Source organism: Phoxinus phoxinus (assembly GCF_949152265.1).
Source record: "Phoxinus phoxinus genome assembly, chromosome: 1".
Lineage (NCBI taxonomy): Eukaryota > Metazoa > Chordata > Actinopteri > Cypriniformes > Leuciscidae > Phoxinus > Phoxinus phoxinus.
The window spans coordinates 33,283,618-33,309,737 of record NC_136876.1 but is presented as its reverse complement, the minus strand read 5'-3'; the positions used below and the strand labels follow the sequence as shown (position 1 = coordinate 33,309,737).

Sequence of the window (26,120 nt, the reverse complement as noted above, 5' to 3'; positions counted from 1 at the left end):
TGCGTGTACTATTAACCGATCACACTATATATTGATAGCAAGACGCTCAGCTGCTTTGGTCTTGATGCTGACCCCATATGTACTGTGAAACCTTCCCCTGTTGGCTTGTCATGCATCATTTTGTGTTGCGGGCATCTCATGCAGGAACATGCTGCAGTCAATCACAATCTAAGGCTGACATCAGATCGGTGCAAAAATGTGCACGTTTTTTTAATTTATTTACTCAGCCTTATGACTGCTTCTGTCTTTAAAACAAATCTTTCTCTAGCTTTCTCTCTCAGGCTCTGGAAGCAGGCAGTGCTCAGAAAAATAGACTACCGACCAGACCCGCAATTCTCCTTACTCCTGCGCTTTTTCTCCAGCAGTTTCTGCCTCTTCTCCTCGCGCAGGCGCGCCTCCTCTTCCTCCTGGTCCTGACGACACTTGTGGAAGTTCTCCACAACCACTCCCACAAACATGTTCAGCACAAAAAAGCTGACGATCAGCAGGAAAGAGATGAAGTAGAGGAGCATCCAGGGGTTGTGATTGCGCTCAGGCTGCAGGCGTGAAGGACAGGAAGATAGAGGACACATCCATCATATGACAAATTAGAAAAGTCATGTGAATTTATTAATACTGAAACAGCACCGGCCAGAATGAGCAAAGCAGATCCAAACCTGCTGGTCCACCCCGACAGCGTCCAACCCGTCATACATTATATTGACCCATCCGTCCTTACAGGAGAGCACGAACAGTGACATGAGAGCCTGGGGAAGAGAGACAGTAACCAGCAAAACCCTCATTCATTCAGTCAGACAGTTTGGGAAATCATTTAAAAAAAATTACAGCAAAAAACATTTTCTGGAGGTCCTATAAAAATGAAAAGGCGACATGACCTCACTTTCTCACTCAGCCAATCACATTATAATGCCTTCAATTTGTCCAAACCAATGAATAATGTCTAGTGAATAACAGTTACCTGTCCCAAGTTATCAAAGTTGTACTTTCTTCGAATCCATTTGTACTTTGCATCACGACAATCAGACCTATTGGTGATGTTTTTGGTGTCGCCACCTTCACAATGGTAAAACTTTCCTTTGAAGAGCTGTGATAGATAATATCGATGCTATGTTATAAAAAAAAAAAACACTCATATTTCTGTTGAAAAGCATGTATTGTGTTCCAGTTGAAGCAATTACCTGAACTCCAAGAATTCCAAAGACAATAAAGAAGGCACAGCAGATCAGCACAATGTTCCCAATGGGCCTCAGGGACGTTATTAGCGTTTCCACCACCAGCTTCAGTCCAGGAGCACGACTAATCACTCTATTTAGGTCAAAAACAAAGACACAACCTATTTATTTACGGTACATGGTCATTTATGTAATGGTAAAATAGACTGGGTGACCTTTAAGATCGATAAACCACCGCTTGGTCTTACCTCTGAAATAAATTGCAAGGATAATAAACTTAATTCTGCCAAGCTTTAGTTGAATCGGTAAGTGAGAAGCGTGTAGACTCGAGAGATAATGCAACCACATAACTAACCTTGAGTTTATTTCCTAACTAGAACAATGACTGTGTAGCGGATTTCATTGATTGATTGTACCACAGACAGGCATGTTGTGACCTTTCACTGACTCACCTCAGTGGCCGCAGAGTTCTCAGCAGGCGAAGAACCCTCAGGATGCCAAAGATTCGGTTTGTACCAGTGGAAGCCAGAGAGACCAGAATGTCAATGAGAGAGACAAAGACTAGCACCCCATCCAGAACATTCCAGGTGCTCTGCAGATAACTGTGCTTCCCGGAGCAGAAGCCAAGGGCCACCACCTTTAACACAAGCCATATCACGTCAGTGCAATTGTTTTGTGGAATGAACCCTCTTTACAGCATATATAAGAATATATACATACCTTCACAGTCATTTCAGCAACAAAGATCACAGTGAAAACATAATTGGAGATACTGAGAAACATTCGCTCCTGAAGTGAAAAACAAAATGACACACTGTATCATACATCCAGTAAGCATGCCAATCTCAAATATTAGATGCAAATTAACTATTAAGGATAAGATTTCACTCAAGCAAACTTACAGATAGCTGGATAGTGGGTCTTTCCAGAGCAATAGTGATGCAGTTTAAGAAGATGAATACCAAGACTACATGATCAAACATCTTGTGAGAAATTAACCTTTGGCACATCATCCGAAACCTAGGACAGAATTATATAGCCGTTACAGAAGTGAACGTGAAACTTTAAAAGAACAAACTGGTCAGGAGATGCTAGGAGATGGAAAATGCTTACTTGTTCTGAGGCGAGAACAGATAAAGGGACCAGTCGTCATGATCTTTACACCACTTAGGTTTATATGCTTCCAATGTCCTCTTGAGACGCAGACAGAAACTCTGTAACACACAAGAGAGAGGCGTCAGCAAATTGAACAAGATCTACAGATAATTACTACAGCTCTAAATTGTCAGGAGTTTAAAGTGTTTGAGGTAGATAAGAACCTCTGTTATAAGCATTAGGCTAATGGTCTTGATTCAATACATCAATAAATAGGGATTCAAATGCATGCTTGTTTAAATGTGATTAATTACCATTTAACTAACTAGCTGTTTATTTTGCAAATGTGTTTTCCGGAAAATAGATTTTGCGCAATTAAAATCCACTTTGCCTCAATGTCTAATTGATTTGCCAGGTACTTGGCAAGAAAGATGGTTCAACTTGAAGAAATGACACCATGATGCAGCTGTAATTATGCAGCTTGTAATACAATTGTGGGAAATCATTATAGATTATTTCCAGCACTGACACATTTATGCTGTTTTTATGGACATTTTATGCACTCTATTATGCAGTTTCAGTTTCACCGCCATGCAGCACCTTTTAAACAACAATTTAAAGTGTTTTTCCCTCAACAACTCAGACTCCTTCATGATGCATAACTCAAATTTCCTTTGCAAGAAATAATAGAAACATGAAGACAAATGTACACATGCAATTTGGTTTCCTGGAACAGCCACAAAAAAAAACACAAGACAATGATGAGAGGAGTTTGCCTATAAACGTGTGCTTTAAATCTGCACATCTAACAATAAATACAGAACTAGTCAAAGTTTGGGCACACTTGTTTCTTTTTGTATTAATATTAATGGTTAAGCTGGACCAGATAGTGAATAAAACAAAAACAAAACAACAACAGGAAACAACAGGAAACAACAAGTGCCCAATGTTGGGGAACATTACTCATAAATACTCATATGAGTAATGCAATGTTAAATGCAACTTTAATGAATTCAAATGCAACTTTTAAAAGTAAAATAATATGTTCACGGATATTACAACCTCTATTATTACACCCTAACCTATTTTTATTATTATTTTATATATTATATTCTATTACAAAGGAAAGGGTTTTCAATTGTATTTTTCAATACAATTAGAAAAGTAATGCATGTAGGTTATTTGAAAACCCCAAAACTTGGATATTATGGTGTATTACATTACATATTAATCTCATTATCTAATGCAAACCAACACTGTCCTTCAGTACTGCTTAAAAGTATTTAGTTAAGTAAATGAACAGAATGTGCAAAACTAGAAACTAAACTAAACAAAAACTGGTCTCTTTAAAAGTCTCATTATGATCAACAAGGCTGCATTTATTTGATAAAAAATACAGTAAATACAGTAATATTGGGACATATTACAATTAAAGGGATAGTTCACCCTAAAATGAAAATGAAATCCCCCTTGTGTTGTTCTTGTGAGAATGAGTGTGAGTGTTTAATTTTTTTATTATCCTTTTGTGGCCCATAAAAGCAAGAAGGGCATATGGCATTACAACAGCACCAGGGGGAGTAAATTATGACTTAATTTGCATTTTAGGGTGAACTATCCATTTAAAATATCAGTTTTCTATTTGAATATATTTTAAAATGAAATGAATTCCTGTGATGGCAAATCTGAATCGGTAGTGTATATATTGTTTTAAAATGTACTACTTTTCTAAAATGTCTAAAAAGAAATTATAATAAATAATGTGTAGGTGTGTCCAGACTTTTGACTATTTGGGCCATATTTTAACAATCTGAAATGCAAGTATCAAACGAAAAATACACAAGTAACTTTGTGGGCGTATCTCACTGTTACTATTATACCGGCGGGATAAATGACTCTTGCGCCCAACGCAAATCTAAAATGAAGTAGCTACATTACTCATAGGTGTGGTTTGGGCGTAACGTGAAATAAACCAATCAGAGGGTCATCTCACATTCCCTTTTAAGAGCAGACGCGCTTGTTCCACGGGGGATTGCTATTATAACATTGTGTTTGCCGGGGCACGCAACTTACATGATGGTAAAGGTGATTTCGCAGTCTTCAGAATTTTGTTTCCTAGTTCTTGACGGACAACCCACTTTGTCAGATGTCCTTATACCTATGTGTCTTGCCACTATTGATCAAACAGGTTTGATCTGTCATTACTACAATTACCCTGAATAATTTGGGTAAATGTGTAAGCTAGATTTATGCATATTTTTTCACACATCTTCATGGACACCACAATGATTTCCCTCATGTGGTAATATTTTTCCTTGTAATTATGTATGGTTTGCAAAAATGGGAACTGCTGCGTCTGTGTGGATGAGAGAAGCAAAGTGTATGTGCGTTGTGCACAGGCTACATTATGACCAAGCATGCGCCCTTAAAATAACATCTGAATGACGCGGTTCCCGGTCTGTGGCGGAATTGTTTTCTCAAACTGCAAAATAGCACCAGGGAACGTTTGCGCTCTGTTTGCTGAACCGCGCAAGTTCATTCCCTAATTTACCGACATGCGTCTGTGGAGGGAAAAGTCCCCTGTGCGTCGGGTGCAAAATAAGAATGATACATCGTTCAAAGTAATTTGCACTGGGTGCAAGATAGGGCCCGTTGTGTTTGTTGTTTGTATGTGGGCCTTTATTGTAGCCCCATTGTTTCTGGTAATTTCACAGCACTTGAAACTCAATTTCAAGACAAGGCCTCTTGAGTGAGGAGATATCATCTAACTTACACCAATAAAGGTCATTTTCCACCCACCAAGAAAACCAATTACTGTCTTCAAACTACCGTGCTGAATCAATTACAGCATGACAATTAGTCTCCTCACAAGACAAACTCCTGGGAAGACATCTTCGAAAAACAAGTCATAAGCAATGCCTGACTGTAACAAACAGCACAGCACAGATGTGTTTCTCAAGTGTCAAGCCACGACTTACATCATCCATGTCCTCCTCTGTGATGGAGTCTTCTTTGCTCAGGCTGGTGTACAGGTCAGTGGGTACGTGCAGGCTTCTCCCATTGCAGTCGTGGTACTCTCCCAAAGAGCTGAAGCTGGGGGTCTGGGACAGCTCAGGGATATCTAGAGAGCTGGGATATTGCAGCGAGCCCCCACTGATATTGGCCAGTTTCTCACCCTCCAGGTCCTCGTCCTCAAAACTACCCCTGCCTTCCCCAGACAGCAGAGACTCCTTCTCCCCAGACGTGTCCTTCCTTTTCAAACTCGGCGCCCGTCCCAAACTGTTCCAGCTGGATCTGCGGCTGCCCCAGTTACTGCCTGAGCCACGTGGATGGCACGGAGATCTTCTTGGGCTAGTCTGAGTTAGTAAAAGAATATGTTGTCCTGGTAAGATGTTACATTACAGTGCTTATGTTACACATATTGCTTGTTACTGCAATGAAGTACTGCCTTTCATCGGTACTGGGGCATCAAAATAAGTGTCCCCATAATTTGATACTGTTTTGGATATATGGATATAAATTTGCTTTACTGTACCTGCAGTACATAGTCATGCAAAAGCTGCATGATATAAACAGCTGGTTTGTCATTGACAAACGATAGAAGACATTTACAGTACAAGTTTTGTTTCCTACGATGGATTGTAAGTACATTCCCACCGTATCCAGCACACTCTTTGTTTTCTGTCTTATAAAGTATCCGTTACTATTTCGGTGTGAGAAAACTGCATCAAAAGATTCAGTGCGTGAGTGAACTGTTCGAATGAATTAAACTGATCATTTGACTAATTAGATCAAAAGGGTCATTTATTTGCAAAACTAGGATTGTTCTGATTTTGTTCAGGTGATTGTAAAAACACAATTGATTTGATTTCTGAAATTTTAGTAGAGAAAATGATTCTCAGATTTGTATACAGTAATATCCAGTGTGATAGAAAAGGATTTATTAGTAATATTTTAGTGGGGCACAGGGGTATTTGACTGGGACTCATGCCCCAGTAAAAAGGGTCTAGCGAAGCCCCTTAATAGCAATGAGAAATTAAAACCAACATAAAATAATTACTTTTATGCATTTGGCAGACACTTTTATCCAAAGTGACATTACATTCGATTTTTAAGTCAATAACAAATACCAGTGTCCACAATAAAGAAATCTTTAAAAACGTGTGACATGTTCGTAAAAAATTTGCTCTTTGTATTCATGTTGGTTTCATATTGTTTAAAAAAAACATTTATACCATTTCAGGCAAAGTTTAAATGTAATGAATCTAAGAATGTAATGTGGTGTAACCAAGTAGATAGTGATATCATATTTTCCAACTTACAACTTGAATACATAATGTACTTAAAGGATAATTCCGGTATTTAACACCTTGAGTCTATATTGTAGTTTGTTTTGGATGAACAAGAGTGGTGGACAACATTTTTTTGACAATGGTTCCTCTCTCGAGTTTTTGACTATAAAAGAATTGGCCATGGACCCATTTAACATGGGAGTCAATGTGCATGTCCGAAAATGTCATTAAAACAACCTTTAACATTAGTTTTCAAAACTGTGCAACTCACCGAGTGATTAGTGATGTTAGTTGATGTTCCAGAAACAAAAAGTGTTGCGAAATACAGTTTCTGTCGTGTTTTATTCGTCGTTTTGTAAAATCCCATTGTTGAAAAAATAGTTCCACTATAGCAAAATAAACGGATTGGAATCATATATTGCGACGATATATTGTTTATAATCATCAACGAACACCACTAACCACTCGGTGAGTTTAACAGATTTGTAAACGAACATCATTGGCTGTTTTAATGACATTTTCGGACATGCACATTGACTCCAATGTTAAATGGGTCCATGGCCAATTCTATTATAGTCAAAAACTCGAGAGAGGAACCATTGTCAAAAAAAATTTGTCCACCACTCTTGTTCATCCAAAACAAACTACAATATAGACTCAAGGTCTTAAATACCGGAATTATCCTTTAACCAGTTGCATGCACACATCTTTTTCATGGTAAAAAGTAAAATATCATAAATTATTCACTTATAAATATCACTACGTTTTTGAGGAGCCACAATACATGACGTCACAATTGAATCAAACTTAGCTATGTCAAAAAAATATAAATTATGACATCACTTCACCTCTGAAATAGGTTGACATAGGTTTTTTTTTTCTTACCAGGGATTTCTGATCAAAAGCATTTGGATCTATCGAGATCCCACTGCCCCGCCTGGACTCAGTCAAACTAAACACTGACTCCGGGCCAAGAGAGCTCTTTGGAGTGGGCATGGGTGTGGCAGCAGTGCGCATGATGATTGGAGGGGGCAAAGTGCCACGAGGATCCACATGCCCATTCGCTGACATCATCAGAGAGTACATCTTCAACTCTATTTGTGAAAATGAAAGAGGTTATTCAATGAAAGTCAACACCATTCACTGAATAAAAGTAAAATGGATTATCCAGGAACTACTCAAAGTTGTACATGGCAGAAGAGCATAAAAAGGGCATTTTCCTCAGTAGATTCATTTATGTGAAATGGGTACGCATTGACTTTAATGTGACTCTGGAGGACCACTGCCCCACTTTAATGGGTCTTAACGGACTTCACTCTGAATGATCAGGCTAAGAATAGGAAAAATCTATGTAGTGTAAAAAGTGTGCATAAAAGCCATTTTTTGTAACCTGGCAATAACATTTTATGTGAAAAAGGAAGTAACCTGAAGCTCGTAATTCCCCCATCTTCTCCTCCTCTTCAAAGTTCACAGATCGCTTCTCTTCATCCACATCTGACCTATTAGCATCTCCCTGCAAAGCACAAGAGGTTTTTGTGGACAGCTCACAGTGTTTCAGTAACCGCTCAGCCCACTAAAGTGTTATTCAGGGTGCTGTGAAGCCAAACAGGAGTCGCTCTCTCGGAGGATGCTGGCCTCTGGCATCAACAACAAACTGCCCTTCACTCAGTCACAGCCTGCTGTGCATACAGACAGCAGCGGTGCCCGTGTTCTCCGTGCCCTGCTACTCTGTTAGAAATATGGTTAGGGTTGTTTTAAGTTGGTGTTTGTTTTAGCCTTTGCAGGTTTACACCTACTAATAATAAGCTCACAATTCACACAGTCCCCAGGATGACAGATGGGCCAAACACTGCAGCACTGTATCAGCAATGCAGTTCCACTCCCCAGACTATCTGGAGAGAGCAGCTACAGTACTTAGTTTGTGCAAAAATATGTATCCTTCAGAAGCCAAATTCAGAAATGTTTTGTAGCACAAGATCAACTTGTGTGCCAGAGAGTGACCCTCTTCAAGGGGTGAACACTGCATATTAGCTACATATTTAGCTATACATATAAATTAAGTGTGTTAGATTTAATTTCTATTCAATATTGAAATTATATTTTGTATATAATGTAAACATTAAATGTACAAAACAAGCTGTGAGGGTCGTGAAAAAGCAGCACAAGCTTCTTAAAGGGATAGTTCACTTTAAAATTAAAATTCTGTCATCATTTACTCACCCTCAAGTTGTTTCAAACCTGTATTCATTTATTTCTTCTGCTGAACACAAAGAAAAATATTTTGAAGAATGTCAGTAACCAAACAGTAGTCTGTACCCATTGACTTCCATTGTAGGAAAAAAAAATACTATGGAAGTCAATGGGTACAGACTACTGTTTGGTTACTGACATTCTTCAAAATATCTTTCTTTGTGTCTAGCAGAAGAAATAAATTAATACAGGTTTGAAACAACTTGAGGGTGAGTAAATGATGACAGAATTTTAATTTTAAAGTGAACTATCCCTTTAAAGTGTAACTTCGCAGATTTTTACGCGTTTTACGCGCGTAACGCGTCTTTGCATTGACTTAACATTGAAATCACTCGCGCCTGACGCACTATTCGCGTCCAGTGTGAACGCACCATTAGAGGGCAACATGCCCAGTGTTGAAGTTTTATTTAGCAAAAGGAAAGATGACAGCCTTTTTTCTGTTTTCTCTAGTCAGGTAGCACTGATATCTTTTTCACATTTTCCGCCTTTCTTCTGCATAGGCAGCCAAGTTTTATTAAAAACCCACTTTGCCAGTGGGGAAGTACTCCAAAGCATATTGACTACATATTTAGTACTAGATTCAGATCTGGAGCTGGTTTATAAGATGAATTTTTTTTTTTTTCAAACTATGAATCTATAGAATAATGAAAACCAATTTTTACATTCTGTTTGCATTTTACAGTTTACATTCTTTACTTTTTTCATTTAATGCATTATTTATTTATTTATGTAATGTAAAGAACAAAAAGCTGAAAAATACTTATGTTGACTGGAGTATTGTAACAGCAATGAAGTTTAACTCCCTAGACTATCTGCAGAAAGCAATTACTTTGCACAAATGCTTAAGAAATATAAACAAAATACTGTAAATAAGCCAGCTGTAATATATGTTTTTTTTTTTTTACCTCTGCCTGAAACCCCTCCACTAAGATGGCCACAAGCAGATTAAAGAGGACATAATTCCCAAAAGTCATCAGAGCCACAAAGTAAAGAGCCGCCCATGGGGAGGTGGAAGCCATTCCATTATAGAGGACTACGTTCCAGTCTTCCTGAGTCAGAATCTGAAAAACACACGCAAACAGTTTGTCTGAGAAACAGAGGACATAGAACGGGCGGAGTAAAAAAATAAAAAATAAAAACGGTGACATATTAATTAGATGTGCAATAGAGTAGTGTTTTGTGCATGTGTTTTCCTGTATCTGAATTATACAGTGGGGAAATTAATACAGAATTTGATGCTGTAGCTCCAATTTGAATTGTGTTTTGTGATGATACTGTACAAACTATTCAGCGTTCAGCTCCTTACTGAAGTAAAAGTAATTGGCTTTCCCAGTCTAGCAATTAAGTCTTTTTTAACCACAAAATGGAGTTGGGATAATCTAGTGAGAATAGCTGTAAATGCGCATGGTAGGAAGATAACAGTGCAGGTTCAGCAATTCAGGAAATTGTGCTGATGCAAAATGATGCTGATGCTTTCCATTGTAGTGAGCTGCACATTAGTAACTATTTTAGCTCAATATATAGATATGGAGTTAATAAATTGGTTAATGGTATAAACAAATATTTATAATATTATAAATTAGACAAAAATAAGCAATTATTTAAAACACACTTTACATTTGATATTTTAATATTTCAAAGTATGATAAAATGTCTATTCTATTCATTGTAAGTAAGGACAGATCTATGTACAGCTAGCATGGTTTCTGTTCTGACCTGAAACACAGTGACAATGGCCCACAGCAGGGAATCAAAGTTTTTCCTGTCAGGAATGGTGTCTCCATTCTCCATCTTCTGGCTGAATTTGCATCCAAACAGATGCATTCCAAGAATGCTGTATTGACAGTCAAATAAAAATGAAATGCATAAACATTTAAGCGCATAATTCCAGAATTACGTTCAATAAAATCGAATTAATGTAGCACAGTGTTTTTTTAAATCAAACGTTCAAGATTAGCTATAGTGTTGGTGGCACTGTGCAGCAAGCTCGGTTCTAACTGGTTGAATGAGGATGTGGGTTTGGTCTGCACCTGAATGTGAAGATGAAAAGCATGAGCAGCATGCAGAATGTTGCCACATTGTCCATGGTCTTCATCAGCACCACCAGCTGTCTGCGCAGTGCAGGGAGGAAGCGCACCAGTTTGAGTACACGCAGGAGACGAAACGTCCGCAGCACTGAAAGACCCCCGTCCGCCTGCCCTATGATCTCCCACACACTGACACCGGAAACACATGCTTATATTTAAGGAGTTTATATATTGAATAGTTCAGATGAAAAAAACATGACCTCAACATTGCTTGTGTATGCTTACAAGCGCTTAAACATATTTTAAACATATTAACAAGAAGGCTCTGCTAAAATGTTCCACTATCTTTCAGCAATAGCATCTGGGTAGATGTCCAAGAATTTTTTTAATCAATAAAAGTTTAGGTAATTTTAATGTAATTTATTTAAAGGGGTCATGAACTGGCTTTAAAAAAAAATAATTATATTGTTGTCTGAGGTCAACTTATGACGTTCGTTTGGTTTTTACATTCAAAAACATCAAAATGAATAAGTAATAGGTTATTTTCTACCCAGGTTTTAAGCCTAGCTCCTGAAACGCTCGTATTTTATGGGCATTGAAGACTTGGAAGTAAACGCTCACTGCTATGATTGGATAAAAGTTTAGCATATTATAATGAGTTTCATGTAATGCGCAGATCGGTGGGCGGGGCTAAACAGGCAGTGTTTAAGTAGGCTTTGGTCTTCTTCTGCGGAGGCGATGTTTCATACCCTTTGACGTCATAGATCCCCACTTTGAAAACCCTGTCGTTTTCTGTGCCTGGTGTCAATAAAAGCTTTTATTGGACTAACAAGAAAGTTTTCAGTTCTGAAACTTACACGATATTCTTATAGTATGATGACCTCTTATATGTCAAAAGCTCAAGGAAAATTTTATTTCTCAGTTCATCACCCCTTTAAAACCTTTGTATGTTTCATTTCATTATCACAAAATCTTTAATAATAATTGTATTAAAATATTTTATAATCTGCTGCCAAGTTCGGGGTCAATAAGAAAAAATAAGTTTTTTTTTGTTGTTGTTGTCGTCGTTGTTGTAAGAAATATACTGATACTAATACTTTTATTCAGCAAGGACGCATTCAACTGATCAAAAATGACAGCGAAGACATTTATGATGTTACAAAAAATTATATTTCAAATAAATCCTGTTCTTTTGAACTTTCTATTCATCAAAGAATCCTAAAAATGTCAAATACAGAGCAGCACAACTGTTTTAGATATTGATAAGAAATAAGAAATGTTTCTTGAGCATTAAATCATAGAATGATTTCTGAAGAATCAGGTGACTGGAGTAATGATGCTGAAAATGTAACCATCAAATTAATAAATGGCATTTAAAATTATATTAAAATAGAAAACAGTTATTTTAAATTGTAATACTATTTCACAATATTACTGTTTTACTGTATTTTTGATCAAATAAATGCAGTTGATGAGGATAAGATATTTCTTTTCAAAATCATTAAAAAACTTCTGATAAGCATTTTATCAATTTTCCATCTATTGAATGTTACAATATAATCTATTTAATATATAATATAATTCCCTTATGCCGGTCATCGCATAAGGTATGTTTTGCATGCTAAGACCTGCATGTGATGCTGGTGACCAGCATTAGGACCAGCATGGAATTCATGCTGGTTTATGCTGGATTTTTCAGCAGGGATATGAATATAAGTATAGATATATAACAGATCTTACCTTATGACTACAATAATCCCATCAAAGATGTTGTAGGGGTTCTTGATATAGCCGAAGGTACCAAAGGCCAGCAGTTTGAAAACCATTTCAAGGACAAACATGCTGGTGAAGACGATGTTGCTGATCTCCAGGACATTCGTCAGCTGCGTGGGCTGCGAGAGGAAACAGAGCCACACCTCATTACCTTCTGCAGACCAAAGTCATGCCAAGATACTGCAGGGAATACAACATGTGAGTGACCTTATTCACTGACCCTCATAATGGTACCTTCACACACCTTTACTCTCACAACATCACGTGAAACGCCATGAGTCAGAGTACTGTATATGAACAGAGACCTGCAAAACTAACTGAGCAACATTCAAACGATAAATGGAGCGTTTATGTAAACACAGTACCTCTGGGTCAAATGAGAAAGATATTTCAGCACACTTACAAAGCAATTACAATTGTTCAGTTTTACACAAACAGCTCTAGCGCTGTGCTTGGATGAACAAAATCAAACGCAAAGCATTATAAGCTCTTTTATTAAGAGAAAAGCAACACCGATCAATCAGACCAACAGTACCTCTAAAATCTGTCCATCATAAGCAGTTTCAGGGCATTTGCTGATGCAGACTGTACCAAGTCTTGTGCCTGAAGAATTACCACTGCACTCTTCGATTCTTTAGCACAGAGCAAATCAATAAACACATTCTAAAGGAAGCATAAATTATATGAACCTCTTAGTTCTGCGGCCCATTATAAGAGCAGCAACCCTCAGAATTCACCTGGATACTGTTCACATTAACACACTGTTATAAAATCAATATGTCAAACTGTTAGACAATCGCCCTTGCTATGGGCAAACTGAAGGTCATCACGTTAAACACTTCCATTTAGAAGGAAAAAAACGGCTACATTAAGGTTTCACTGCTTCTGATATGACAAACACAGACACATAAAACTGCATTATTGCACATAATGAAATAACAACAAACAATACAGCATTTATTAATCTACACTCTAAGAAGAAAAGGTATATTGGACCTTAAAGTGTTTTGTCAGGCTCTTCATATTTAGAACCATTTAGAGGTTCCCATCATGTTATTATTTTATGGATTTAGATTTAATTAATTAATTAATTTTGCTTTAATTAATTTGTATTCAATCTTATAAATTAAACAGCTCACGTTATCACTAGAAACAAATTGAAATAACCCATTAAACTTGAAATTTTTATGCAATCATTTAAGACATTTCTCTTTATAACAAAAAAACAACAATACATAAATTAACATGATCTAGATTAATAAATGCTGTAAATTGCTGTTCATTGATAGTTCATGATTCCTACTACAGAATGCTGAATGAAACCTGTATTGTAAATTGTTACCAGTGAAGTATGTTTCTATTACAAATTATACAGAAGGTTATCTATACCTGTCTCATAATTGAATTAGTTTGCAAGTATAAACTCATGCCCTGTAAATAACTGAAGTAAAATAACCTGTGCTGACAGATCACCACTAGGGGGCTCCACTGTCTCTGGTGCCTGCATTTATCTACATACATTAATCAATGTACTTCATGAATATTTATATGCCACTTCCCCAGACTACTTGTTACCCAGGAACAACAGATTAGAAATGGATTAGTAAAAGAAAAATTAAAACCTTTCATTATACTATCTTCTACTGCAATGTTAGATTAGACAAACATTTTCCGCCTTACAGGCATCAATTTGTAGTCCTAAACAGTTTTAGCATCACAGATTTTGTAGGCTATTTGTAGGCTAATTGGTATTGCCGGGTACAAGAAATAAACAAAAACCCAGAATATCTGTTAATACAAGCTAGCGGTGTCAACATAAAACAGATGGTAGTCACATTTTCAGTGGGTAAATTTCCATTTAAATCTTACAATTTATGCAACATATATACATAAACAGATGTGCTTGTGTCGTGTCGAACAGGTTGCTTTGTGAATCATTATTGCAGCAGCGGACACCACCTCAGGTGCCAAGATTGTTGAAGTGTGTTAACTCTAATTTGGCTTGAAATAAAATGTAATGCTACAGATTCATAAAACACACTATGGGGCAAAAACATTGTTTAGTGTAGTTTTCCTCATAAAGTGAGACACGTGCCATTATGCAGTGCCATAGCCTGAGCTCAGTCGTGATTCATTCTAAACACAATCTTCAAGCCTGTGCATCATTTTTCCAGTGACAGAGATGATCAGTGCATGTCTATTTTTAAAATATTAAACAACTGTATTGTTGTTGATCCCTCCTCCCCAGACCCTTTTGCTCATCCCCCGCAACAAAACCAGGGATGGTTCACAATCACACACTATCAATATCAAAACAATATCCTGACCACTCTTTAATATAATAAAAGTGAATGAGGACCGGGGCTGTCAACCTCCATCATGACAAAAAAGGACTGTGTGTATGAAAGTATCATACAACCAAAATAATTCACTGGCAATCTTGTCATCCACCCCAGATTTCCTTGGAGCATGATATGAGTTTATGAGAGAAGTAGCGTAGTTCGATTTGAGAACAAAACTTTTTCACAAATCTTTCTTTTATGTCAGATCAATGAATCACTTAATCGGAATCACTTATACAGAAGTGGTCTGAAGGATTTGTTCACAAATCAGACTAATTCGGTTCTTGACCTCAATGACTTAATGATCCTCAATGATCGCAGCAATTATTGTACCACCCGAATGGGAAAATTATCAGTAAACATCAATGTAAATTAATGTCCGTTTCTCACACAAATATATTGGTCAGATTTGGAATATAGTGTATGGACTATTTTTATATATTTTTATACTGGTTTTGGGGGCTTTTTCAAGACTCTTTTAATGTCCTTTCAACATGAGGGTGCGTAAATGATGAAATTTTTGTTTCCCGACTGAACCACTACCCCACTTACTGTACACTACACACAAATCGAAAATCCATCCCAGCTTTCCTGAAAATGGTCTGCTTGAGTGCAAAGCTACAAATTCCCACTGCTGCTGCATCCAGCACATTTGCTGGACAGAGCAATGGAAAAGCAATGACAGTGAAAATGCATGTCGGGACAGTGGGCTTTCAGTGGCGGCAACATGGCAGACTAAAGGAGAGCGTGTGTTAGCAGAGGACAGTCCAGAGGGAGTCGGCTGCTGCAACCTTTATTGCCCCCTTCCTTCATCATTTCCCATGATGCATAGCACACATTCCCACTTCTTTATACACCTCTGAGTGCAGAACAACTCAGAAAAGGCAAAAGGAATGGAAAAACAACAACACTGTCTTTGACTTCACAGCTATCACATCATTTCACAGCTCTAAACCAATCAGTGACCAGCACAATCTCAAGATAAACACGGCATGGTGTGACAGATAAATGTGTGATGATGATAAGATTCTGCGTGAAGCTAAGTAGATTATGCATAATGTGTATATGGACATATTTTTGCAACAGATAGAAGCTATCCACAGTGTACGCAACAAAGCGACTGTTGCAAATTCATTTGTACTTTGAATCAAAAGTAGCTCGAGAGCTTGGAGTACGTCAGCTATAGAACGGGGCATCAGTTTACTGTTGGGAATTTATTGTGTCTGTGCCGTGCCGCACCGCATCCAGTGACCAGTGTAGACAGCATCATTGATTAAAATGGGTCCAATATGCTTTTATCTGGTGTAGACACGGTGTTAAAGTTGCACAATTCATCAATTATCCTGTAAAACAGCTGTACAGAAGTTTTACAGTAATTAACGTAGCATAACTAAAACTATTCTGGTGATACTCACATTTTTGTTGCCACTAGCAAATTGTCTGCACTGTGACAAATGCATTTAAAAAAAAACAAGTATTTTAATTAATATGCTATAAAAATTGTCAAGCATAATGACAAAAAAAATGACAAATAATTGATTGTATGCAAATCAAATCAGAAATACCTAAAACCAAAAACTGCCATTGGTGGCAGAAACATATAGCCCTGCCCCAAACTCGTGCCATTGGTTGAGCAACTGTTGCTATGTTGTGCTAATCAGGATGTTCAAACAAACAGAGCAATGTTTTGAGTCACTGTGTTTACACATTCAGGGGAATCAGCCAATAAATGACTTACAAATGGCTTTAATGGACTTAGATATCCTAGGTACGACCAGAAGCCTACCTAGGATATCTAAGTCCACTAAAGGAGGGAGGGCGTTTTCATATCTAGCTCCTAAACTCTGGAATAGCCTTCCTGATACTGTCCGATGTTCAGACTCGCTCTCCCAGTTTAAAACTATACTAAAGACGCATCTCTTTAGCCAAGCATTCACATGATGCATCTCATACCTTTTATACTACAGTTAAATCAGATCAAATGCATTCATATTATGAACAGCAGCTACGCTAATTATTTCCCATCTGCCTTTTTTGTTGTTATTGTTTGTTGAATAGAGTTCGTCAGCTCCAGTTATGTATCCAGCCTCTCATGGAGACTTCAGATGCCCCAACGCCAGTGATGAGACGACTCGACGCCTGTGAAGAGACGACCCAACGCCGGCGATATGTTATGCCCTAAATTAATACATGATTAACTAACTGTATTTTTCTATGTACATTTCTGAAATGCATTTTCTGTAAAGCTGCTTTGAAACAATATGTATTGTGAAAAGCACTATACAAATAAATTTGAATTGAATTGAATTGAATTGAAAATAATTTTAGAAGGAGAATAGCACATCACACTGCAGGATATGTCAACTTCCCAAAAGAATTTCATGTCAGCCCCTCAGCCTAATTTTTATCAAAGGGAAATAACAGTATGTGCAGTCAAGACATGCATGCATCTTCGGTGATGGGGTGAACAGTTATCTCAGTGGGGTGACTGACTAATGCAGTAATGAAGACTGTCAGTGGCCCCATGTAAATCCGATTAGGGGGCTGATTGACTCGAGAGTGTGGAGACTCTGCTGAGTTGCTGATCTTTCTCTCCACTATGCCAAGAGCATTCAGTACATAGATCAATGAACCGAGCCTTATCTCATTACTGTAATCCTCCCTCAATTACGACTGGTGACAATTTTTCCCAATAACGGAACAAACACCTACTGTATATGGATAAGCCTTAAAACAATTGATTTCAAATAACGGCAGTTACTCCGTAAACATCCTGTTTATAATATCATACATTTATGTTCTTTAATTTAATGCATGTGGACTATGAAGGCTTGTTACCACCTCAGATGAAAAATAAAGTTGCAATTACAATACAAAGTCAAAATTACAATTAACAAAGATTCAGTAGTGAAGTAACCTCGCAATAACATTGCATACTCTGAAATGGAATCAGCTTTTGTGACATTTTGTCACCATTGGGTCACCTGATGGAGTTTTTCGTTTCCTTGCCACTGTTGCCTTTGGCTTGCTCAGTTGGGGATATTCAATTTAATGAATCAATCAATATTACTATTGATTAGCATTACCAAACATGGACGTTTTATTATTATTTTATTTGAATACTGTGAAGCTGCTTTGATACAATCTGTATTGTGAAAAGCGCTATACAAATATTCTTGACTTGACTTGACATGCCAACAATAATTTCAAACTGGAAAAATATGTATACATTAAAAAATACACATATTATGGAAGACTAGGCAAGCAGACAGCGACTTAAATAGATTCTTATGTGCTACTATCAGACATACTCAAAAGCATAACTCATTTAACTGACTGTAAAGCACTGACATTGCCATTAGTGACATAATCACAAGTTCTTCAACCTAAAAAAGTAGTCCCTCCTCAAGACACATTTTACTGAAGAATTCATGTTAATTCTTTAAAATGGATCTAAGAATCTCAGAGGAAGGAAGTCTCTAAACCCCAAAGCCACCATAACAAATGTCTGCTAACAATTTTCACCTCTTCTGCTTCTCAAATAAGGATTAAAAGAGCCTTATTTCATGTCTCGGGTTAATTAGACAACATGAACTGTTCTTTAAAGTAACATAACGATTAAAGACTTTACTTCAAAAGCAGATGTGCTATCTTGGCCCCGCATCATATATAATCACACATAATTAAATGTAAGATAAAAGGGTTTGTTCAGATCTATTATTAGCACACTAGCTTCCTATAGTGAAAATTGCTCTTTCAATGGTGAAAAAAGTCAAGGTGCAGCTGAAATTTATTTCTACCAGAGCAGCTAAACATTATTTCAACACCAATCACTCTCCAAACCACCTTTTAGCAAAGTAACAATATCATTTATCACAAGCCATTTATGCAATAGGCTTTATGCTGAATGTCACATGAACAAACAGGAAAACAGGTCTCATTGCATCCGCGGCTCTACAAACTGACAGCAATAGCTATGACTTTAAAGGTAATCAGCTATTTTTCCTGTTTTATTCGATTTAAATATGTAAATGTTGGTGAGAAAAAAAGAAAAAAAACTTTTAGATATCAATCTGCATATGCGATGGACTCGCTCCTTTGAAGGTATCTTGAGTAAAACGGCTCTGTATTTAACGACGCACATGCATAAAGAGTAAAGACCAGAACCGGAAGCGATGAGACCCGTTTTACAGTTTGTAAAATAACCCACTATGTCGAATACAGTTTGTTGCGCATAACCCAAATTTTGACAAAACTTAATTTGTGTTAGAAATCTAGAAAACTTGATGACATTTAAATCAATCGAATTTACAACAACAGTAAGTACATCTCTGTTTGCAAGGCATAAAAAAAGTGTATCTTGTCAATTGAGTCAACTAACGAAACCCCGCCAGTTGGCCCTCGGGCCATCCTTACTGTAAATCCAAGATTAAGTATTTATTACTATTACAACAGTGTAGGTAAATGTTTTATCCCCCTGCATACAATTATTCAGTTTTATACGCAAGACTCAATTCCTCAATATTATCCTCAAAACCAGCTGCAGAAAATGTCAGTACTGCTTCCACACACATTCCTTACTGTGAGACCTCTATCAGATTGGCTAAATGTCAAACTACAGGATTGGGTGCGAAACCATGAGTAGTAACATCCCAAAAACATGGTGAGGAGAGATAGAGGTGCATTGCAGCACAACACAGTTATGTAAGGAGATCTCTTTGCTCAATAAGGCTTTGAATCCTCATCACTGTTCATGTAAATAGCTAACCTCTGCTCGAGTCACAATGACATTTTGCTGGGGAATACATTATTATAGTCAGTTTAACTGCAAAGGACTTTTGTTTTCTTATTAACAGTTATTAATGGGGTGGTATCATGCCCCTTTTTACAATATGTAAAATACGTCTCTGTTGTCCCCAGAGTGTGTATATGAAGTTTTAGCTCAAAATACCCCACAGATAATTTTTTTATGAGTGGATACTTTTTTTGAGGGTCAGTAAAAACGCGTTGTTTCGTGTGTGTCCCTTTAAATGCAAATAAGCTGGTGCTCCTGGAGTCCTGGCACAGAGGGCGGATCTTCAAGAGCTTGCGTGTGTGTGTGTGTGTGTGTGTGTGTGTGTGTGTGTGTGTGTGTGTGTGTGTGTGTGTGTGTGTGTCTCTCTTTCTCTCTCTCTCTCTCTCTGTGTGTGTGTGTGTGTGTGTGTGTGTGTGTGTGTGTTTGTGTGTGTTTGCAGCTCCGATTACCTCACGCAGACAAGCACTAAAATGTCAGAAATTGTTCTGCCTCAGACAATGATGGAGAGACTCAAGAAGAAGTGACAACATGTAGAATGCAACAGGACGTTTCTGAATGGTTAGTTGATGAATTTATGTTGCTGATGTGGAGTTAACTATCTTCAAGTCTTTGATTAGCATATTCTGTCATGATAATCTATAAAATCACTTGTGTGGGAACTGTTGTAAGATGCCTATAGTATAGAGTGAAATGCTATGGCATTTGTGTCACGTACTGTATTGCATGTGAAAAGACAGATGCGACAGCTTGAGCTGACTCACAAATGTGCTCGACTACAACAGTGCTCTTCCTCTTCTCAACATGGACTGCGTGTTGCCGGGGGCGGGGTTTATGTACATTTTAATGATGTCACTAACCCAGGATTAAGCTCCTTTAGCTCCTACCAGGCGTTTGTCGTAGTCCTTAAAAAACTATTTCTTTAAAAGCAAATATCTTCCTTTGCTTTATACTTTGAGCGTTGTAACTTAGCAGATGTTGTTTATGCTCAAACAGCAACATTACACACTAACTAAAGTTTGAAAAGTGAAATCATAATCAACCACCCCTCTAGAGACCCCCGGTGGTGAAAATCAAGTTTCTAATGTTGTTTATATGTCTATGTGGTGTTTTCAATATGCTTTAAAACAAACCATGTGCAAATTCATAAGTCAACACCATTGCTGAGTATGTTCTCCTTAAAACTGCAGTGAACACAGGGTTCCTACTCGTCCAGGAAAACCTTGAAAACCTGGATAATTGATGATAAACTTTCCAGTCATGGAAACCATATGGAAAATTAGAGAGAGTGTAAAATGTCCCGGAAAATCTTGTTGTTGTCCTGGAAAATTATTTTTAAAAAAGTTATTCGTTTTTTCTTTAGGCGAGAACCCATTCGCAGTTTGAAAAAAGTTTTCGAATGAATGCGGGATTTAATCCAAAATTGTATTGATTGAGATTGACATTGGATGGGACAAAAAATTCTGATGTCAAAATAGATGTGTGCATTAAGTGTAAATGCTCATCCACACGGAGACGCGTTTAGCTGTATACGTAAAAACTTTGTATCTTATCAGCGTTTCGATACAAACGGATTCTGAGTTTTGGGATCCTAAAACACCGGATAAAAACTAAAAAGTACATTGGACACAGGACTAAGAATACTGAAAATAAATAAAAGTAGCTGACAAAATGCATGACACTAACACTAATAGAAAGGCACTCTGCATCTGCTAGACCAGGGGTTCCCAAACTTTTCCATGACATGGCCCCCCCAAATACATCTAGGTTCTGGCCAAGGCCCCCCTTTTGCAGGATGTGTTATTGAACCTATCGACAATACTACGGCAAATGTAGAAATAAATAAATAAAACATCTGTTAACATCAGATTATGTGATGGTGTTTGATACCAGCCAATCAGAAAGATTTTAGAGATGCACCGATTACAATTTTCTAGGCCGATTCCGATTTTTCATTGAGTTTGACCTGCCGATACAGATTTTAGCCGATTCCGATTTCATTTTCCAAACCACTTTACAGCACACACAAATATTTATATTCTATATTTTTTTATTATAAAACACCATATACTTTTACCCAAACTGAATAATAAAAACGAGTTTAAATGGGTACATTTTCTATAAATATTTTTGAGTTTTCATTTTCTTTTCTGACATTGCCTACTCCAGTTCTTGTCAAAACACACGCAAATAATGTGTATTTTAGGCCCTTTTTGTGTGAAATCATATTTATTTTGTCCATCAAAAGTGTGCTTTCACTTTAATTGAGCGTGAGCAGCGCAGCAAAACCCCCGCTTCACTGCTGCTCACGCTCCTGCTCGTGTAAGAGCTCTTTAGCCTCCTTGTTAGAACGCCTGACTCTCATGCCGGAGACCCGGGTTCAAGACCTGCACGGAGCGGGGTGAGTAGGACCCGGGTGTAGGGGTTACATTCGCGATGTGAACGCACTCATTGATTAACATGCACGCCGGAAAAAATCCGCGCTGCTCACGCTTGCGGTGTGAAACGGCCTTAATTCACGAGGTTTCCTACATGTCCATTCCGTGTGCACGTGTGATGCTGATGTTGCGCGATGTTAATCATGCGGCACCCGAGTGCATTTGACCGGCATAAAATCTGCATATGTCAGACTGATTGGCCGGTCGCCTAATCTCTAACAGATTAGCATTAAAAGTATAATGTTCAGATAGGCTATGCGACAAATTATTATAATGCTATAATTTGTTTTCTTCTTTTTTTTTTCTTCCAACTTGCTGCGGCCCCCCTGGCGCCATAGTACATGTTGTACTACTTTAATTTAGAATGTGTTCTGCACACTATTGAGAATATTGAGCTGAAGCTTGACTTTGCAAAATTGAATCACAAATCAATTCGCAATATCTGTCCCGAAAAATCGCAATTAGATATTTTCCCTAAATCGCACAGCTTCCATAGTCATGATGTCTGATTAAGAGCTCATAATAAAAAGTGATTTCATAGTTAATTCATGGCAATAAACTGTATGCCTTTTAAAGATTTAGAGAGCAATATATTACTTTAGGGCGTGATCCTTGTCTTTTATTCCCGTCATAGTAAAATTCAAAATGTCCTGGAAAAGTCCCGAAAAATGATCGCTGAAAAAGAGTGGGAACCCTGGAACAAAAGGTAGTCTAGTCAACCTGTGGATGGGCTTCTTTAGCAAATCATCATTAACTATATGCTGTGAAGCAGTGGAGTCTCAAGAGAAGCCAGGATATCCTGGTATATATTTCTGTTGATATGAAAAATCGGGTACATTTAGCAATATAGCGGGTGAATTATGTATATTATCATGTCATGATGACCTATATGTCTTTCTCCACTGTCGTTCTAAGTTGTTCAAAGCGTTTCTAAGGATACTGATTGTAAGAAGGCAGCTCTGACTCTGAGATGGAACATTAGCAACACATTATTAGCTGCTTGATAACGTAGTCAAGCAAAAGGCTACTCATATTAATTACCGTTATGTGTCCGACGTTGTAGAGAGCAATACATAAAACACATTACCATTCTGATACATCAACTTGTATACGAGCCTTTATAATTAACTCTTCCACTTCTTCTTCTGAATCAGCTTCTGGTTCAAACATACAGGTATGGTCACTTGCCAAGCATTAACTTCAGTGAAATTGAGCGAGGGGATCAGGTATTCAAACATTCAAATATCTGATTTTGGTGATCAAAGATGAGTTTTAAGGGATACAATGATTGACTACAGGGGGACTTCCATCCTTATGTTTTTCCTTTTCAACAATCAATATAGAGTGCTACAGTGATGGCACATTTTTGTTAGGCCAACCTAGAAGTTAGCATCACCCTCCTAAATACATCAAGCAGAAATAAAAAGCTAAATGTAGGCTTTAAATTAACTACAGCTTCTGGGAATTCGTTTGGGCTTGATTTAAAAAACATTTTATTTGAAAGTTTGAGTGAGAATGGTTTGCTAGAGCTTACTAATAAACACAACAAAGCTGTAAAGGCAGACTAGTGAGTAGGACTTTTCCTGTTTCTGTGTGATGACGTTTCTCTGACATCCTTTGTAGCATATATTTAGCTACATTTTGTTAGCAGCAGTCTCTTTCGAAGACAAGTACTGTAAAAGCTTTAAAAGGGACATATTACCCCTTATATAAGATGTAATATGTGTTTAAAACTGTGAAGTTTCAGCTCAAAATACCCCACAGATCATTATAACACCACGTTGTTTTTGAGTGCATTGTATTTAGGTCATAGAATAAAATGTAAAAATGTCTTGAGCTTTTGTTAACCAAGACCTAATTGCAAGCATTTAGCCAAAAGCCCATTTAAAACCCATTGTCTTCATGGCAACAGAACCGGAAGTGCAAAAATGATAACTTGTTTTTGGGTTTTGGCCAACAAAATACATTGTCCTTGCAGCAGAAAATTCATGAAGGAACCCACACTTGCACTCACCTGCTCATGGTGTTCAATCCCCATACTCAAGGTGTTGATAAGGATGGCAATCATAATTCCTTGATTGAAGTATTTGCTATCCACTATGCGTGTCAATCGGTCCCGGAAGTCCTCCCAGAACTGAGCCAGGCGGTTACGCTTCTCCAGTATTTTATGATGGAATGCACGGCTGGGTTTGAACTCTGCTCCATGGGAGAACTCGTACACCACGTCCCCTTCTGATCTGGAGTAGTCTGAATCACCGAACTCCAGATCCATGGTCTCCAGGGCCCTTGAGCAATACGGGCAACTCAGGAGCTCCAGAAGCAACTGAGTGGGCACCACACCAGCTATCTGCAACAGCACACGACTGTGGCCTACACGGGGGAAAAACACAATCAGTCAACAAGTTACCGCGTTTCATGCATTTCAATACGTTAAGGAATACATTACATTATTGTTTCCCAAACATTACTTCACATAAAAAGTAACACTGTAACATAATTATGTATTTTTTATAATGCAATTTGTAATATTAACCTAACCCTAACTGCTTTTAAAAGTAACATTCCCTAACACTGAATGCTAATTTATCTGTTTCTGTTGTGCATTACTTCCTTCTGGATTGAGGACATTTCTCAGGAGGAACATGATCAAATTAAATCAAATTAAATCATGATTAAATTAAATCTTTCACATGATTTATTCTACCTGGCGTATAACTCAAACATCAACAGATCTTGTGTGATGAATGATTACACATATCTGGACCTAATTTGTTCCACTTTACTAGTCAAACCAATAAAATCAGTTACTTCAACAGTTTACTTTTCTAGCCACAGTCAAGTCAGTGCTCGATGCATTCTGTTTGAGCCCTCTCTTGGTCTTGTGATCTCACTACTTTAAATAAAACTAATCGGTCCAATCAGAGTATGTCTGTGGCTGTACTCTTATACTAATGTGTTTCCTGAGGACATAATCTTACACCGTGGCCCACTTTAGTCTGTGGTAATGAGCTGAAGTGGAGGTGACTCGAGCAGCAATCAAAAATTACTGCTGGCAGAGGCAGTGAATTTGAAGTAAACATGCAGTGCACATTCCTGTTGACAGAAATCCACAAATAGTCATTCTGCTTCAGACTGATATAAAAATGAAAACTGGCTTGGGCATGAAAGAGATGCTTTGATTATCTGGGGCAGAACAAACGATATAATGCAAAACCAAATGCACTATATAGTAGTACTATTTAGTATAGTACTGGGACAAAATGTACTGCTCCTGCAGTAAATGTGTCACTTGAACTCATATAAGTGTCAAACATTTAAAGGAATAATTGTCTTTTTATCAAAAAACATATTTTTATATTCCATGTCTTCTGAAGTCATACAATAGTTTTATGTGAAGAACAGGGCATAATTTAAAGCGATAGTTCACTCAAAATGGTAAATTCTGAAATATAATTTACTGATCATCATGTAACTCTAAACCTGTATGATTTTGAATGTATGATTTTATGTTGGAAACCAAGCAGTGCTGTTACCTTTTACTTCCATTGTACTGTATGTAAAAAAAAAAAAACCTGAAACATTTCTCAAAATATTTTCTCTTATGTTCCAGAAAAAAAAAAAATTCATACACGTTTGGAATGACATGAGGGTGATTAAATGTTGAAAAAATGTTGAAAAAATCGAACAGAAGGTCAATTTTTGGTGATCTATCATTTAAAAAAAGTTATTTTTCAATGAAAATCTGCACCTCTGCATTTAACAATTTCCCATTATGATTGGTTACAAACACAAAATAACCAGTTGCTGCATTTCCATTCAAATCTTTCACATTTTCCAAATCTTTCATAATTTTGAACATTTGCCTGAAGTGTCGTATGAACACATGCCAGCGCCTTGCCTCTTATTCGGTGTGAGACAGTCAAAACTTAAACTTTAAAGTCA

General features: G+C 37.4%; 1 protein-coding gene across 2 annotated transcripts in view; it reads right to left on the bottom strand.

Annotated features, from left to right (window-relative positions):
* The window catches only part of cacna1ha (calcium channel, voltage-dependent, T type, alpha 1H subunit a), a 58,319-nt gene that overhangs the window by 16,673 nt on the left and 15,526 nt on the right, over nucleotides 1-26,120 (bottom strand). For both annotated transcript variants that reach the window (XM_079611656.1, XM_079611657.1), the window contains exons 8-23: nucleotides 24,193-24,548; nucleotides 12,574-12,725; nucleotides 10,837-11,022; nucleotides 10,523-10,640; nucleotides 9,712-9,867; nucleotides 7,982-8,069; nucleotides 7,442-7,650; nucleotides 5,243-5,620; nucleotides 2,286-2,386; nucleotides 2,075-2,192; nucleotides 1,893-1,961; nucleotides 1,625-1,809; nucleotides 1,179-1,305; nucleotides 959-1,084; nucleotides 657-746; nucleotides 344-536 (exon numbers count right to left, since the gene is read on the bottom strand). In XM_079611656.1, coding sequence (XP_079467782.1) covers nucleotides 344-536; nucleotides 657-746; nucleotides 959-1,084; nucleotides 1,179-1,305; nucleotides 1,625-1,809; nucleotides 1,893-1,961; nucleotides 2,075-2,192; nucleotides 2,286-2,386; nucleotides 5,243-5,620; nucleotides 7,442-7,650; nucleotides 7,982-8,069; nucleotides 9,712-9,867; nucleotides 10,523-10,640; nucleotides 10,837-11,022; nucleotides 12,574-12,725; nucleotides 24,193-24,548 — 2,652 coding nt within the window. The remainder of the gene's footprint in view (nucleotides 1-343; nucleotides 537-656; nucleotides 747-958; nucleotides 1,085-1,178; nucleotides 1,306-1,624; nucleotides 1,810-1,892; nucleotides 1,962-2,074; nucleotides 2,193-2,285; nucleotides 2,387-5,242; nucleotides 5,621-7,441; nucleotides 7,651-7,981; nucleotides 8,070-9,711; nucleotides 9,868-10,522; nucleotides 10,641-10,836; nucleotides 11,023-12,573; nucleotides 12,726-24,192; nucleotides 24,549-26,120) is intronic.